This window comes from Nycticebus coucang, chromosome 17 (genome assembly GCF_027406575.1).
Source record: "Nycticebus coucang isolate mNycCou1 chromosome 17, mNycCou1.pri, whole genome shotgun sequence".
Taxonomy (NCBI): Eukaryota; Metazoa; Chordata; class Mammalia; order Primates; family Lorisidae; genus Nycticebus; species Nycticebus coucang.
The window spans coordinates 72,481,498-72,498,948 of NC_069796.1; the positions used below are offsets into that span (position 1 = coordinate 72,481,498).

General features: G+C 46.1%; 1 protein-coding gene across 2 annotated transcripts in view; it reads right to left on the bottom strand.

The window, feature by feature from the left end:
* SLIT3 (slit guidance ligand 3) overlaps window positions 1-17,451 on the bottom strand; it is a 677,992-nt gene that overhangs the window by 123,309 nt on the left and 537,232 nt on the right. For both annotated transcript variants that reach the window (XM_053566757.1, XM_053566758.1), the window contains 3 exons: window positions 16,891-17,032; window positions 6,361-6,432; window positions 345-416 (listed from right to left, as the gene is read on the bottom strand). In XM_053566757.1, coding sequence (XP_053422732.1) covers window positions 345-416; window positions 6,361-6,432; window positions 16,891-17,032 — 286 coding nt within the window. The remainder of the gene's footprint in view (window positions 1-344; window positions 417-6,360; window positions 6,433-16,890; window positions 17,033-17,451) is intronic.

A 17,451-nucleotide genomic window follows, 5' to 3' on the forward strand; every position in this document is an offset into this window, starting at 1 on the left:
TTATAAACACGTGTTACAATTCTCTCCTGATATTCTCCCTAGAGAGAGTTCTGCCATGGCCTGGGTATGTGTGGGGGGAGTGAGGTTAGAGTGGAAGATGTATTTGAATTAGAAGTCAATAACTGGGAAAGCTGCTAGGCACGTAATCAATAAAAATAATGCATTTGGGTTGTAGAAATATTCCCCAAGATCAATTTCCTCTGAAGAAATATTTGTTTCTTTTACCAGGTTGCCACAAGCGTGTAAGGGAACATAAAGCCTTGATAAACACCTCCTGAAAAATACAGCCTCGGCCCTCTTCTACCTCCTCCCCCACGCCCCCGCCCCGTTCTGGCCCTACTTACAGCGAGGTGAGTGATTTCAGACCCTGGAAGGCATCTGGAGCAATATCCGATATCTGATTCTTGCTGATGTCTCTGAAAACATCAACAGGAAAGTCTGAGAACACGGCTCAAAGGTGTGATCACGGTCATTCCTAAGTGTGAATCAAACGTTTCAGGCATTCTGCTGGGTAAGGGTTAATCAATAATTCAATCAGTTTTTTTATTCATAGTGTAAGAGAAGGAGTTGACCCTGCAGTTCAACTGCCTCCTGATAAAGTTCACTGCATTTGTATCACTTGTCTTGTTCATCAAAGAATACTCACCCCCGGCATCTTGATTTGGACATGGGGCTGTGCACGTGTGAGACTTCACTTTGTAGGTGAAAAAATGAGCCTCGAATAATTAGGGCCTTAGGTCTCATTGGCAAGCGATTAACAGTGTAAATGGAACAGGAACCAGTCTTGCCCAACCCACTACAGCCCAGGCTTCCTTTAAGCATCATCACTGGCCTCCTGTCTCAGCAAATGCTTACTTTTCTTCCAGGAAGTCCTGAGTCATTTCACCTCCCCAGTGACTTTTCCTCCGTGACCTGAGAGGAGGTTTTGAGCAGTGACTTAAGTCTCTGTCTGGTTCAGTGCATCCTCTTGGCCGTTGATGTCAGCATATCATGGGATTCTCAAGGGACACCTTTGATACGTGGGCTTGTTGCTGGCTGGCAGGAGTTCCTCATAGGGGACCAAGCACAGAGCATGATAATGTCTGGGGATTTGGATAATCGGAGTGAGAAGGATGCTGTGGGCTTGAACAATTCTAGAACACTGGGCTGCAAGGCAGCTAACCACCCCCCCGCCCCCCACCACAACCTGGTTGGTGCAGAGAAATCTCTGACCCTAGCTCCTTCCCCAGGGGCCCTGAGGCTGCCTATTTGTAGCATTCTAGGGACTTCTGAGGACCCGGCCACCAGCTCTCACTAATGTCCTTTCACTGAGGGGGAATTCCTTCTCTCAGAGTCATTAGTGCAGGGATGGCCTCCCTGTCACTGGGAGGAAAGCTACTCCAATTTCCTGTGACAACAAACCTCTCCTGTTCTTTTTCTTTAACAAATAAATCAATGGGTCTTTGCTTTTGTGCTGAAGAGGGAGAGCTGGGGTCTTGGAGGGTTAACGAAAAAGAGACAAGAGAATATGGAGAAAAAAGCACATCTAAGCAGATTCTTTAAGCACTTGCCTCCAGCGAGGCCAGGCACTCCAGCCTCCCAGCCTCCTCTGCAGGTGCAGTGGGAATCTCCTCCAACTGCTTCCTTCCTTCCTTCTAGAAATAGACTTTAAAAGGACCACTTGCAGCAACCTCTGCCCAGGCCTCTGCTCCCTCCCCTCCTTGTCTCCAAAGCCTGCTGGCTGAAAAATACTCTGCAAGTTGAGGCTCCTTGGGCACTGCTGTCTAGTTTATCCCTTTAGCTGGCAAAATGGCCTCTCGCAAATCCGCAGATTGTGCTCACAAACTCGTCAGCTTACACGGGGCTTTTCTGCAGCGCTCCATTTTTGTGTAAGAGTCTTAACAAGCAAATACCCTTGGATTATCCTAATCTTCCTCGCCCTCAGAGTGGCTGCCTAGGCAAGGCGTTTCAACAAGCGCTCAGGATCTGTTCATACCAAACTATTGAGAAAGCCTGTTTAGCCCTTCCCTGTTCTGATTATGGGTTGTCCCTTCAAAGAGCTTAGACCTCTAGCATGCAAGAGGAAGTTCCGGGGCCAGCATGGAAACTCTCTGCTTTAGCTTTACGTGGGGAAACTGGTTTCAGTCCACAAATTGACTTCTGGACTCACTCCTCTCCAAGGAACAAGGTGAGGTGCCTCCTGGTTTGGAGATGGTGGAAAATGAGAACTGGAAAAGTGATAGTTTAGCTGGGGAATTGACGTCGGTGGTCACTTTGCTTTTGTTTTCCCTTTCAAAAAATTATATACAGGGTGGCCATTAGGTTTGGGTACAATTTAAAATAGTGTGCAATTTAAAATTGCTCACGAACTTTATGGCCACCCTGTATATATATATTTGTGTGCGTGTGTATGTGTGTATGTGTATATACGTTTGTATGTGTGTATAGACCAAGGTGTACAACACTCTGTTTTGGGCTATGTATTCACTATGGCTACATATGGAATGGCTAAATCAAGCTATTTAACATATGTATTACTTTACATACTTATCAGTTGTGGTGGGAACACTTGAGATCTAGTCTCAGCGATTTCCAAGTACATAATACGTTGTTATTAACTAGAGTCACCACATTGTACAATGGGTCTCTTGAACTTATTCTTCTTGTCTAACTGAAATTCCGTGTTCTTTGACCAGTATCTCCCGAATCCTCATCCCCACTCCCCTGTCATTCTACTCTGAGAGTTCAACTTTTTTAGATTTCACATATAAGTGAGATCATTCAGTACACTTAGGCTTAATTCTCAATTCTGTAGGAAGGCAACAGCAGCTCTGAGAGCTGAAGCATTTGGAGCTACGGGTGGCCTGGCATAGCTGTTTGGGTACAGAGTGGACATCTTTTTGCTGTTTCACTTTCACGGATGCAGAGGTGGCACTGGTGGGTAGGCAGACTGGGGATAGCTTCGGCTGCCCGCTGACCTCCATGCTTGGTCCCCTCCCCGCCCACAGTGGGCTGGTCTCACAACTGAGTCTGGGCTTTGGTGTCCCTCTTGACTGCTGGTTCTCAAACCTGATCATGAGAGTATTGATTAAAATGTATCCACAAGTGAGTCCTGTTTGGTAGGCAGGGGTGGGGTTGGGATGGGAGCTAAAATATGCATATTTTACAAATCTCTACATGATTCCCATGCAGATAGCTCCTGGGCCACGATGTTTTAGAATGCGACCAATCTAGACCTGCCTCAGTCCCCTAGGGGTTATGAGCCGGATGACCAAGAAAAGGTAGCCTTGCTAGACTGTTCGGAACAGAGGTGGCACATTTAAATGCCTGCAATAGTCAGGCAGGGAATATAAGCCTGAGACAGTAGGAAGTCCTGGAACCCATGGAAAACTGCTCTCCCTAAGAGCATGTGAATGAAAAGCACTCCCAGCACACCTGGCCAAACTCTACTCTCTAGTCAGGGAGAGCTAGAGTTGGCACTCAAACCCAAGTTCTTCTGATTCCAAAGCCCCCACTTGGCTCTCACGTGTCAGGGCTACCAGTTAATCAGCCTGTAAAAGCAAAAGGTTATTTCCCGTGCCTTCACACTCCCTACAAAGGGCTTCTCTACCATGATACAGGTTTAGCATCATTAATCCAAAATGCTCCAAAATTGGAAATTTATGAGTGCTGACATGACATCACAAGTAGAAAATTCCACCTCAGTAGAAAAGCCTGACTTCACATGTCAGGTCAAAGTTAAAATGAAAACTATTTCACACACAAAATGATTTAACATAGTGTATAAAATTACCTTCAGGCTGTGTATATAAGGTATATTTGAAACATAAGTGAATTTTTTGTTTAGATTTGGGTCCCATCCCCAAGATAGCTCAATATGCAAATATTCCAAAATCTGGAAAAATATCCAAAATCTGAAACACTTCTGGTCCCAAGTATTTTGGATAAGGGATACTCAACTTTTACCAGTTTTGCCTGGGAATGTTTTTTTTTTTTTTTCTTTTTTTTTATTGTTGGGGATTCATTGAGGGTACAATAAGCCAGTTACACTGATTGCAATTGTTAGGTAAAGTCCCATACTAAGATGACCACTAAGAATAGGTAGGGATGAAGTCATTCATTCAGAGAGAATTCTTATTCTTTTTTAAGAGATAAGAGGAGGATGTGGTTCAGTCATTGTTAGGGGCAAACGTCCTCTGTTAGCTATTAGGGATAAACTGATCATGTACACAGATCAGCTTACACATTCTCATTGGTGTACGCATTGTCACCAGGAACCCTACTTTTCCCAAGCTATCGCATTTTAGTCTAGATTTCTGAAGTTTCCGTTGGTTGAAAATTTCTAAATGGGTCCTTTTCTCTATTGCCATCCCCTTGGTAGGGGGAAGTGGGCATCATAATAAACATCAGTAGCATCAGAAGTGATCAAAAATTAAATTCACTTTCCAGGTCGTGACTGAGACAGTCTTATGAATTTTGAATGCGCAAATGACGGCAACTCCAATAGGATGGAGGAAGAACAGTAAAACATAGTCAAGCTCTAAATTACCTGGACTTCACAAAAAATTAGAGCAGTAATTTAAATCAGGCAAGAGATATAGGTTGGGGCAGTGACTGAACTTGTCATTTTTTACTGAAATTACTATCTGGCTGCATAATCAAGCTAGGCTTTAAAAATGAATTGGGGGGTGGTGCGTGGAGAGTGAGCTGGGGAAGCGGGGACACCAGGAGATTAATGGCCCGAGGTTTTAAATATTAAGGCCTATATTTATACAGCTCCTCCAGCAGGAATGCTGCCAAGGGGAGGGAAGAAGTACGTGCTTAGAGCTGCCTCATTATGTTGGTCTCCACTTCTGGAATTGCACCAGCTGAAAATCTTGTTTGATTTGGATTTCCAGGGAGATGGGAAGTTGGCTTCCTAAGATCTGAGGGTAAAGCCAACTGATGCCACTGTTTCCCAGGGATGTTTATTTTTAACATAAAAGGAATCAGCAGACACTTAACCTCTTTAACAGAGGCCCTCCCACTCAAGGAAAACCAATGAATCAGCTTCGTGTGGAAGGAAGGAAGTGAACAGCGCCCAGGCGTAATTCTACCTGCCCTCTTTCCTCTGTGATTGGGGGCGGAACAGAGAGAGTAAGGAAGTGGAATGAAAACAGCATCTGGATTACTGGGCTATAGTCAATGATTTCTTAGCCTGAAAAAGCAAAAAAGCTTTCCCTCCAGAATTTTAATATCTATGATGGCAACGGGTGGGCTATATCTGGAGCCTACTGGCCTGTTTTTAGTCCCCAGTTCTGAGTGACTCACAGAGCAGTGCTCAAGGTCATTGTATGGTGAGGGAGAATGATGACATTGTCAGGATGGCAGAGAGACAGCAATGATGCCACAGTGCCGTCAAAGCGGCCCCAGTCAGGAAGGCGCAACAGAGCTGGCGTCACCAGGTACTGACCAGGGTAGTGGTAGAAGTGGTGTGGATTACGGTGGTAGTGGGGGTGCAGAGATTGGTTGTGGTCACTTCCTATGTTGACCATATTTCTGAGGCTTCTTATTTTACTTAGAAAGAACAGAAAGTCCTCCCCATGGTCTAAGGGCCCACGTGATCTAGCCTTACTTGCTGCTATCCACCCCATCCACGCAGGCTCCCTGGGGTCTTTCATTTGCTTTTCCCTCTGCTGGGACCATCTTCCTGAGACTCAGGGCTCGTTCACTCCCTTCATTCATGTCACCTGCACCCAGAGGCCTTCATGGGCAAACCCACCTAAGAGACAACCCCACCATCATACTACATCCCCCCCTTTATTTGGTTTTACTTCTTTGTACTTATCAATTTCTGGTATTTATTTATTTTTTCAGTTCTGCCACTCAAATGTAAGCTCTGTGAGAGTAGACTTCATTTCTGTTCATGGCTGTATCCACAGATCCCTGGCTGCATCGACATTTACTACGTATGTGTTACATGCATGTATGTGTGGTTGTAGGGATGCTGGTGACAGAAGTATAGACAGCTGTGGGGCTACTGTCACTAAAGTGCCTAAATCCCTATTGTACAAACACATCACCAAAGCCAAGGGGCAATGAAAATGGTGCTATGGGATATTAAGGCCAACTCATCTTTATCTCCTATGCAGATAATTTTACTTTGCTCCAGTTGGAGAGGCTCTCATCTCTATGCGTTGAAGTCCACCCGTTTCACAATCTGCATGCAATATTTCCGAATCTTATCTCCCAATCTTAGGAGGGTGTTCCAGGTCTGAAACTGAACTGTTCAGGAGGAATGGATGTGGTTTGATATCTGGGCAGGTTGTCCACTACATGTATTGAATATTACTCCCCATCCTGAAAACGTGTGGGGCTCATTTCACCCCAGGGGAAACTCACATTCGCTTTAGCTTCTTGTACTGGGTGAAGGCTCCTGCTGGGATGGATTTGATGGAGTTCTGTTCCAGGCGTCTGAGAAACAGAGCAGAGAAAGGCCAATTAACAATTAATCTGTTAACTAGTGGTCACTGAGGGCTACTGTGTTCTCTGGACTTGAGGACAAGATGGTCTCTCTCATACGAAGCACACATGTTCTGGTTGTGGGAGACTCTACAAGCATTTTAAGGGCCAGAGAACTCAGGCTTGCTATATGGCCCATTCATCCAAGGGTCTAACTCCTCTGGAGAAAACTAGAAAGGATGGCGTCTGCTTGAGGAGTTTTGATTCTTGCTTACTGTAAACTGCCTTTGGAAGAAGCTGTCTTCTTCTGAAGAAGCTGTGGGAAGTAACCGAGCAGAGTGCTAAATGCACTCTGGATAAAGTTCATTTCTCCAGGGATAAAGAAAAAGAAGGGTTAAAAGAGAGATGGACCAGCAATGCTTGTCTGTCATGGAACCATGCCACCGTTCGGTTACGAACCCAGCTGCCCTGTTAATGGGGCTGAAATGTCAATGGCTCGCTTCATTTCTGGGCTTTTCAATGGGCTGTGTTAATATGGTAGAGGAACAGCCTTAACGTCTTTAGGCCCCAGCCTAACATTCATCAAACTGGCTCCCTGATGTCGTGGAGGCTGCAGGGCCCCAGACTGGACCACTCCTCTGGGTTGCAGCTGGAGTCTGTGGCTTTAACCTCTATGGACTTTCCTGAAACGCTTCCTCTCCTATTAACTCTGCAAAGAACAAGAGATACAGCAGGTCCAGAACCTGGAACTTCCTTGGAAGAGAAGGGACCGTGGGGAGTGAGTGAGCATGTCTGTTCTTTATCCTTTCATCTCTCAAATAACTTCCCAATGCCAGGATCAGGTGTGGTGGGAACAGGCATGAGGGGAAGGTGGGGCCCTCTATTAGAGGTGATGAACGGCGGCCTGGCCCAGGCTGAGGACTCAGCTTCTCATCCTCATCCATCTCCCTTCTCTCTAAGGTGCAGATCTTTTCATCACCTCCTCATCTGCTCCCCAAACCCTCTGCTGGGAAGACACCAAGAAAGGCGTGTGAGGAGGGGACGCGGGGGTGAAGTGGACGTAGGGAACAAGGCCTCATCTAATGGATGCGCATTTCTGGTCAGATTGAACATATTCATCTTGAAGAATAATCCCTGCTGCAGAGTAGGGGAGACAGGCGTATTAATTTGTGCCTCTGCGATCTCATCTTCATTGGGGGAACAGAGTATTTGTTACTGGAACCGCTAATGGAGCAGTTTGCCAGCAATTTTCCCATTTCAAACAACATCTCAGCTGCTAATGTGGAAGGGTTTGTCAGGCCGACCCATAACACAGACAAATCACTCTCCAGGCAAAAGGAAGGGGGAGTGGGAAGGGAAGGGCGGGTGAGAAGGGAGAGGGAGTACCAGAACGGATACAATCTTGGCTGCCAGATGAATAGAGTCTACAAATGAGACTGCCATGGTCTATTAACAGTGCCTTTGTGCCCTGCTGGAGGGGGGCGGGGAGTGTGCGTTACTGGGAACATGGTCACAGGCAGGCTGGACAGAGGCCCGGCTGGCTGGCTCGTGGCCAGCCACAAAAGCTTGCCGGGGGGGTCTCAGGGACCACGGGCTACTGGACACAGCCACCCACAGAGATAGCAGACCTGAGGCAGCCTGCCTTGACTGCGAAGTTCCAAGGACATGCTCATTTTTCAGCTGAGCAGAGTCCAGCAGGGATTTCTCAGCCAAGGCAGCAGCCCCACAGGTCCCTGGGGCTGCCGGTCAGGTGGCATCTGTCCTCCTAGAATCCTGTGATCCACCTGCCCCTCTGACAAGGGATTCCAGCTGCCAGATGCTTCTGGAGAGAGCCACTGTCTGTAACAACAGCAAAAGGATCCACTGCTCCCAGCTGCAGGCCACTAGCCCATGCCAGTCAGGTCAGGTCTGGGTGTGAGGCCCACTGGTGCTCTTGTCTATTAGCCCCCAACTGTAGTGATGGGTACAAGAACTAAGGGAAGAATGAATCAATGAACAGGATGTGACTCAGGCCTGAAGGAGTTTAGTCTGATGACAGAGACCAGCCGAAGTTAGTCTATCACAGAACCAAAGTCCATTGCTACCATAACAAACATGAAGAGCTATGGGTTATGTGGTCTAATTTACTTATATCTTCCCATCCTTACACTTACAAGGTGAGCTGTGTGGGTCCCACTTTGGAGATGAAAAAAGGAAAATCTAGAGCAGGGGCTCTCACTCTTCCTAATGCCTCTGAATGCCGTGACCTTTTAATATAGTTCTTCATGTTGAGGTGACCCCCAACCATAAAATTATTTTCGTTGCTACTTCATAACGGTAATTTTGCTACTATTATGAATGGTAATGTAAATATCTGACATGCAGGATGTATTTTCATTGTTACAAAGGGGTCGGGACCTACAGGTTGAGAACCATTAGTCTAGAGGGATCAAGAGCCCCAGTATCTCTCTATCTCTTGCATACACTGCTGCTATATATGTATCTGAAAATGGAAAAACTGAGGCTCACAAAATGACTTCCTCAAAGTCACAAAAAAGTTTAAGGGATTAAGAGCACAGAGCTCACTCTGAGACACCATGCAGCCTCTGTGGAAGGAGGTGCTTATATAAAAAGATGTAGGAGTTAAGGGAAAATGAAATAAAGATGTGACTATACATAAAATATGCCATTCAAGTGCAGAGCTGTAGTTTTTGAACAAAGAACAAAGAATCCCAGGCTTAGCCTGATAACCCTGGCAGAGACTTTGCTCTAAGCCTGTGCTCCTCAGACCTGCTCACTCGGGCTTTGGTTTTTGTCTGCAGTCTCAGCTTCTTGTGCTGCTGGGAGTCCTGGCTAAACACGTAGCTGCTAGGTTAACCTTGCCCCATGAGACAAAAAGGAATTGTTAGGGGTGGGATGGGGGGTAGTTGTGAATAGTCAGTATAGCTTCATCACCACCACCACCACCACCATCATCATCACCACCACCACCATCATCACCATTACCATCATCATCATCATCATCATCACTATCTCCACCATCACCACCATCATCACCACCACAACCATCATCATCATCACCACCATCATCACCACAATCATCATCATCATCATCACTATCTCCACCATCACCACCATCATCACCACCATCATCACCACCATCGTCGCCACACTCATCATCATCACTATCTCCACCATCACCACCATCATCACCACCACCACCATCATCATCATCACCACTATCATCACCACAATCATCATCATCATCATCACTATCTCCACCATCTCCACCATCATTACCACCACCACCATCATCATCACCACCATCACCACCACTATCACCACCATCATCATCACTATCTCCACCATCACCACCACCATCATCATCACCACCACCATCACCACTATCATCATCACCATCATCACCACCATCATCATCATCACCACCACCACCATCACCACCACCACCACCACCACCATCGTCATCACCACCACCATCATCATCACCACCACCCTCACCACCACCACCACCACCACCACCATCATCATCACCACCACCCTCACCACCACCACCACCACCATCACCATCGTCACCATCACCACCATCATCATCACCATCAACACCATGACCACAAGAACTAAGGTGGATCCAGTGTGCAGATGTCAGACACTGGGCTGAGAGTTTCACATGTTCATCTGACTTAACAGTTACATCTCTAGGAGGCTGATCTCATTAATTATTACCACTCCTACTTTAAACAGAGACGTTTGAGGCTCAGAGAGGTTAAGTCACTTTTCTAAATTCACAAAGTCAGGGAGAGCTAGAGCTGGCACTCAAACCCAAGTTCTTCTGATTCCAAAGCCCCCACTCTCACCCACTGAGCTTTGTTGAATACCATTTGGATCTGAAGCACCTCTGTTTTGTTAGTCATTGCTAGCTCATCTTCAGGGAAAATGGCCCCTCTGCCCAGGAAGCAAGGCTGGAGTGTGCACACATATGTGCCTGTGTATGCACAGTCTCTCTGCAGGAACTACCCCTGGTGGGATTTACACAGAGCCCCATCTTTCAGCCTGAGAAAAGGATGCAAAGATTCAGACCCCCAGTGCAAAAACTCCTGTGGAAAGAAAGAAAAGCAGCATTCACATCTGCAAAAACTGTCACAGTTAGGGATGTGTCTGAAGCCAACAGCTGCTTCAGGTCTTCCTCAACTGGCACGTGTCTTTCTTTGTCTGGCAAACATTCTTCAGGCTGCTAACTGATTTAATAGAACTAGCTTGAAAACAAACACACAAATCAAATATCTGAGCATCCTTCTGCACCAGCAAAAACAATGGGAACATCTGATAGGGATTTCAGCCATTTGAGCTCGGTATTGATTTGCCCTGGTTCCTGTGTGCTTCCTTAATGATCTGTCATTTGCAAACATGCTACCACACACAATCTATTTCCAGCAAGTTGTCATGATGTCAGAAAGACTGGCGGGGGCACAGCCAGTGCAAGGGCATGTCTGCAAGTCACCTGGTCGAGAGGGTCTGGAGCTGTGGTGATGAAATGAAATGATGGGCATCTACTATTTATTGAGGGCTTTTTATATGCCAGACACTGTGCACGTCTCACACTGGCTCATATTGTTCCTTCCAACAGGACTATGAAGTCAGCAGTATTAATATACCCATTTTATAGGTGAAGAAATTGTGGTATGAGAGGTCAATTTGTGTAAGGTGAGTTAGGTAGTAAATGGCAGAGCCTAGACCTGAACTCAGGTTGGTCTGATTCAAGCACTTGTGTTCCCAGCAACTCGGCTATCCTTTTGCTCCCCCAGAAGCCACCTTTGTGGTTTCATAACCCTTTCCCACCTTTCTTAGTCTTTCTTTGGCTTGAGAACTTGTTAGCATGTCCAGATCACGCAAAAGGACATTCCTTGTTTATTCTTCCAAGTCATCCTGGGTCATTTGGTTGGAGACTAGATGACAAACCAGAGCCCAAAGGTTCAGTTTCTGGTGCCTCGAATAGGGCTGACAGGGAAGTTTCCTCTCAAGGGTCTATGTTAGACCCATCCTTGGGGCAGCTCCTTCTTAACCATCCCTGCTTGTGCTTCTTCAGGAAGGCAGCGAGTCCTCGACTCTCCCACTGAGTGCTTCTGCTGGGCTCACAGCAGAGATGAGGAATGTGGGCACATGGCATACCAGCCATTCCTACCCTGCTGTCTGCAGAATGCCTGCCAGTGCCTGCAGACAGCAGAAGCGCAGACGCAGAGCCAGATTTGCTCTTCTTATTCTGTGCATGTGCCCAGATGCCTACAGAGGAAATTTTTTTTCATCTTAGAAAACAAAAGGATAAAGAATAGTGTGGGAACTTGAGACTAAGTCATTCTGTCATGAGACATATGTATACACGTATGGGTATCTGGGCATATGTTTGGACTTTTTATGTTACTTTTAGTGGCTTCCAAACAGTGGGCTAACTTTGTTATTTATTCTTCCTAGGAAACCTCTAGGTGGGTATGACGACCCCCACCATGCAAAGAGTGGAGTACAGATTGTCCTCTCCAGAGTGTGTGGGGACCCAAAAGGATGTCTGAAGACCACAGGACAGAGGAACATGTGGGCCTCCAGCTCTTCCCCCAATCCTTTCCTCCTGGAGGCTAGAGCTGGTTCAGAGCACTGACACGTGCAGGGTGAACTATGCCATTGGAAGGAGCTCAGTTTCGAAGAAAATCTGCAGTGAATCATCTCACTGAGGGTTCTCTGGAAGAAAGCTATTTTTAGAGGAACTGGCTCTGGTGTTCCTGGAGACCAGCACACACTCCTCTGAGCTGCTTTGGCTTTGAAAGCTAAGAGAGTCTGCTAGATTGCTCTGCATGAGACATAGGCTTCCCCATCCTCCTCCCACACCCCAATAGTGGGGAGCGCAGGATACCTCCTAAGGTTAAGGCAGTTTAAGAGAATCATTAGTGGCTAAGCATTGGGAAGAGGGAGTGGAGAGCCTAATATGCCAAGCATTCCTAAGAGAAAGTACAGATCTGGATTAGATGTGGCCATGGACAAGAAGCAGGAGTCTTAATATTAAAATGTCACATCTGTATGACTCTGAGATGACAAATCAGACACTTCCTATTCATCCTGGGGAGCATCGGGCCATTTCGACTCTCTGCTCCCTTTTTTCTCAACTTTCCATCCAGCTGCAACCTCTCTCCCCACTAAGAGGACACATTTTAGTGGCTTTAAAGACTTTTAGGCTAACCTACTAGAACTCAAGCACAGGCTTTGTTGCTCTTTGGAACAAGCAGGTTCTGCCTCGTCCCCCAAGTTCTTTCTTGCATGTCCCCTCTTAGATTGCCCTCCCTAACCACAGAGGCTGATCTCATCTGCTTTAATTTCTCAGCGTCATTTCATCACAAACGAGAATGAAGCAAGCACAGCAAGAGAAGTCCTGGGCAATCCATCTGGTAGACCATGGATGCCCAATAAGCAGGGCAGTCTTATTTCCATGTCTGAATACATTTGCATGAAGATGAGCTACGCCTAGGTTCAAGTCACAGTGAACAATGTAGCGGCTAGCTCGTTACAGAACAGCATCTCTCAACCAGCACCTTTCCAAGAACTAACCTATTTTTTGAGAAGAATCTTTTGTGTAAGTAGCTTCAGTTCCTGAGATTTGTTTTCTAACCCAGTCACCATCCCTAATAAAAGTGGTGGTAATAGCAGTAGTCGTCATCATTGTAAAATAATAATAGTCTTGGCGGGGTGCCGTGGCTCACACCTATAATCCTAGCACTCTGGGAGGCCGAGGTGGGTGGTTTACTTGAGCTCAGGAGTTAAAAAAAAAAATAGCCGGGTGTTGTAGCAGGTGCCTGTAGTCTCAGCTACTTGGGAGACTGAAGCAAGAGGATTGCTTGAGCCCAGGAGTTTGAGGTTGCTGTGACCTATGATGCTGTGGCATTCTACCAAGCCTCAACAAACAAACAATAACAACAACAAAAAAGCCAAAAACCAACGAACCAATAAAAACCAAAACAAACAAAAAAACCCAGTCTTTGCTGACCCAGTATATCATATGTGCCAGACACAAAGCTAAGCATTTTCCTGCATACATTTATCCAACTTTTAGAAGAACCATTAGAAGGTGCCAGTATCCTCTGCATTTTTCAGTTGAGGAAACCAAGGCTCAGAAAAGTTGTTTGCCAATGGCTATTAGGCAGAGCCAGAGCTAGATTGAGGGTCTGCATGAATCCATAGTCTTTACTCTAAGCCACCTAGTTGTTGCTTGTGGCTGCTTATTCTGAAAACATTCTAGCTAGGAAGGTCATTCCCAAACATTTGGATTTCACAGACTAGGTAGTTATAAACCTTTTATTTTGCCAATTATAGCAATACACGTGTGTGTGTTGTAAATTATATAATACACATACATTTATAATCATGTAACAGTTATATATATAATTACACATAACACATACACAGACATACCTGCTTTCAGTGGCTGTCATCTCATAAAATTAAGGACATTCCTTTAAGTTGAATATTTTTGCTCAATGGAAAAACATCACATTTTTCTTGGTTTACCTCCTATCAGGAAAAACGCTAATAATCAGAGACAGCCTTTTGGTAGTTACATTCTAGCTTGCCAATATTGCTTTTAAAATAAAATGTCCAGGTGGATTAAGCTGTGGTATATGTATACTATGGAATACTATTCAGCCATAAAAAGATGGAGACTTTACATCTTTTACATTAAGCTGGATGGAGGTGAAACACATTCTTTTTAATAAAGGATCAAAAGAATGTACTTAATACTAATATGAGGACAGTAGATGATCTAATTCATGCCCACAGAGGAGAAAAACTCAAACTTATAGGGATATATCCAACTCATTGAGTTGGATATATCCCTATATCCCAATGTAGGGATATATCAAACTCAATTCAAGTTGGGAGGAGAAGGAAAAAGGGAGGGAGGAAAGAGAGGGAGGAAAGGGAGGAGGGAGAGCTTGGGGTGCTCTCACTAATGGGCACAATGTAGGGATATATCACACGCCTTTTGGACACAAGACATAGCTCAAGAGGGATTCCACCTAACAAATTCAAATAGTGTGACCTGGTTATTTATACCCTCCCTTTAATCTGAAATTTTAAAAAAGTGAATATCTGAAGTTCCTCTAGCACAGAGGGCTGAGCTCTGCACTTTAGAGGTCCAAGCCAGGGGAATAAAGATGTGAAGTGGGAGAAGAGGAGGCAGGCCTGGGCCCCTCAAATCAGAGCTGGGGTGGGGCCACAGGCTGCCTCCTGGCTACCTGGACTGGCCTCTTTTCATCAGACTGTGGTTTAGAACCTGGCCAAGGAAGGTCTGCAGCTGCCAAAGAGAAAAGATACAACCTGGCAGATGGAGGGGGAAAGGAAGAAGGTGGGGCAGAGAAAGAAAGCAAGGATCTACGGGAATATGAACTGAGGTGAGGGCTGGCAGGAATTCTATCTAGGACATCCTTGGTGGGAGGGCCAAATCCAACCTGCCTACAAAGGAAGCAGAGGGTTATCTGGGGAGAGAAAGGGGTGAATGGGAAGTGAGGTGGGAAGACTGTGGGCAGGGCAAGGGAGAGGGCGAACTGCACTGAGGGAGGGAGGGAGGGAGGGAGGGAGGAAATGATGCAGGGGAAACAGTGCCGAAAGGGAAGAGGAAAAACAGAAGGAGAGAGAGCCGCTAGGGAGGAGCAGAAGGCTGGGTGCAGTCTAAGTGGATCCCACAGAGGGAGACCTCTGCAAAATTAGAGCGAGGGACCAAAGGGACTGAGGAGGGTCACACCAAGACACCAGGGGGATGAGCTGTTGGTGCTTGTGGAAAAGACAACTGAGGACCGTGAGCACAGCTGGATGAAGGCCACCGAGGGCATGGAAAGCAGCCAGACAGGGGTCTTTTTGCCCAGCTTCTGCATCCGAGAATGGCATGGGGCGGGGATGTGTCCACTGTGGCTTAGGAAGAGAGCTTTAAAGGGAATCAGGAAAGCTGGCAAAGTAGATGAAGAAGGAAGAAAGTCAGACGCTACTGGATAAGTCATACGCTTCCCTCCATCTCCGTCAACGCAACACCAAAGTCCTTACAGTACCCCAGGACCTGGCTCCTTGTTACCCCCCTGACCTCATCCCCTGCTATGATCCCGTTGGTTTACTCCACTCCATAGGCACACTCCTGCCTCAGGGCCTTTGCACATGCTGGTCCCACTCCCTATAATACTCTTCCTCCGCATAGCCAATTGTTTCTTCTCTTACTTCAAGTTCTTCCTTTGCTTCCTTTTTCTCCATGGAACCCACCACCTTGTAACATATTCTCTAATTTACTTTGCTTATTATTTATTCTCCCCACCTCTGAAATGCAAGTATGATAAAAGCAGAAATTTGTCTATATTATTCATTGCTGTCTTTCCAAGCACAGAAAAATGACGGGGACACAGAGGGTTCACAATAGATATTTGCTGAATGAATACACAAATGAATAAAGGAGTCAGTGGGTTACCTATTGGTAGAGTTCCATGTATGTATGATGATGTTTTTAATGAAGCCATCTAAAGGCGCAGAGAGAAAATGAAAACAATTGTTGTGATTTAAAGAGTGCTCTAGAGGTCAGTGTTGACTGACCCTCTACTCATTCCAGAATGAGACACTGGCCAAGAGTGGAAAAGATTGAGCTACATGAACAAACAAATTTTACTAGAAGTTTAGACATCTGTACACACACATAGGCATGCACAATTTTGTCTCTTTACCTAGAGCTCTAATTAAGAGGATAAAAGTCAGTTTTGAAATGATTAAGAGATTGGTCCTGTTCTCAGATGGTGGTAACTATGAAATCAAGTCATCATTGGATTACTTACCACCACCACCACCATTGCTATTCCAGAGAGCACTCGCCCATGTGCTGAGGAGTACATAAGCGCTTCACACACAGTATTTCATTTAGTTTTCACGAGGACCCACGGAGGTGTAATGCTATAATCATCACATTAGTATAGGTGAGAAAGCTAAAGATGAAAGAGAAATTATTTCACCTGAGGTCACACAGCTGGAAGATGGGAGAGCCAGAATATAATTGGTGTGGCTCCAGGGCAGGGATCGGCAAACTCACTACAAAGGGCCAGACAGAACATATTTTAGGCCGTCTGGGCCATACAGTCCTCTGCTGCAGCTACTCAATGCTGCCACATGAGAACTACCACACACAGGACACGGTAGGTGTGGAGGTGCTCCAGTAAAATTATATTTGCAAAAACAGGTAGTGGGTATGTTTCATCCATGGGCTGTAGCCTGCAGACTTTGTTCTCAAGTCTATGCTCCTGACCTCTGAGCTATCGTACCCGGGTAAGTTGGAAGGACAGCAAAGAGATTCCTAGTGTTTTTAATGGTCAGCACAACACACAATTGTTCACATGCTGACAGTCTAGCAGGGGATCAGCTGGGACCGAGAGGAGAACTCACGACAGAAGGAGGGGTGGTACTTACATTTCCACAATGCCCTCTGGCAAGTTGGCGGGGATTTCTGTCAAGCCTTTCCCTCGACAGTCCACGATGTTGTTGCTGCAAGTGCAGGGTGAAGGGCAAGAGATGGAGTTGGCGTTGCAGGACGGGGGCTCCGAGTGGGGGCCTGTGGGGTCAGGACATGGCGGTCAACTCATATCAATGTCAGGAGCTACCAGGCTTCTGTGCCCTTAACTAGTGTCCAAGGGGTGCAGCGTGACATGGTAAGCTACCTGGACAATTATCGCCAACTGACATCTCTCCTCCTCTGGCAGACACACGTCCCACTGGCTAAATGTTCAGCAAAGAGGAGAGACTCTGACCTGACTTCACCGACCCTGGACTGTTCCACCTGCTCTGTTGTCTCATCATTCTAGTCTTTCAGCCAAAGAGGAGCCTTTGTAGTCAATCCCATTTGAAAATATGACAAAAAAGCACACACGAGGACCATTTTCTCAGGTGCTTCCTGGGGTTTTTGGTGTTTACCTAGCAATTGGATGCTAAGCGTACACACAGCTTTAGAACTTTCTCTAGGACGTAGAAGCC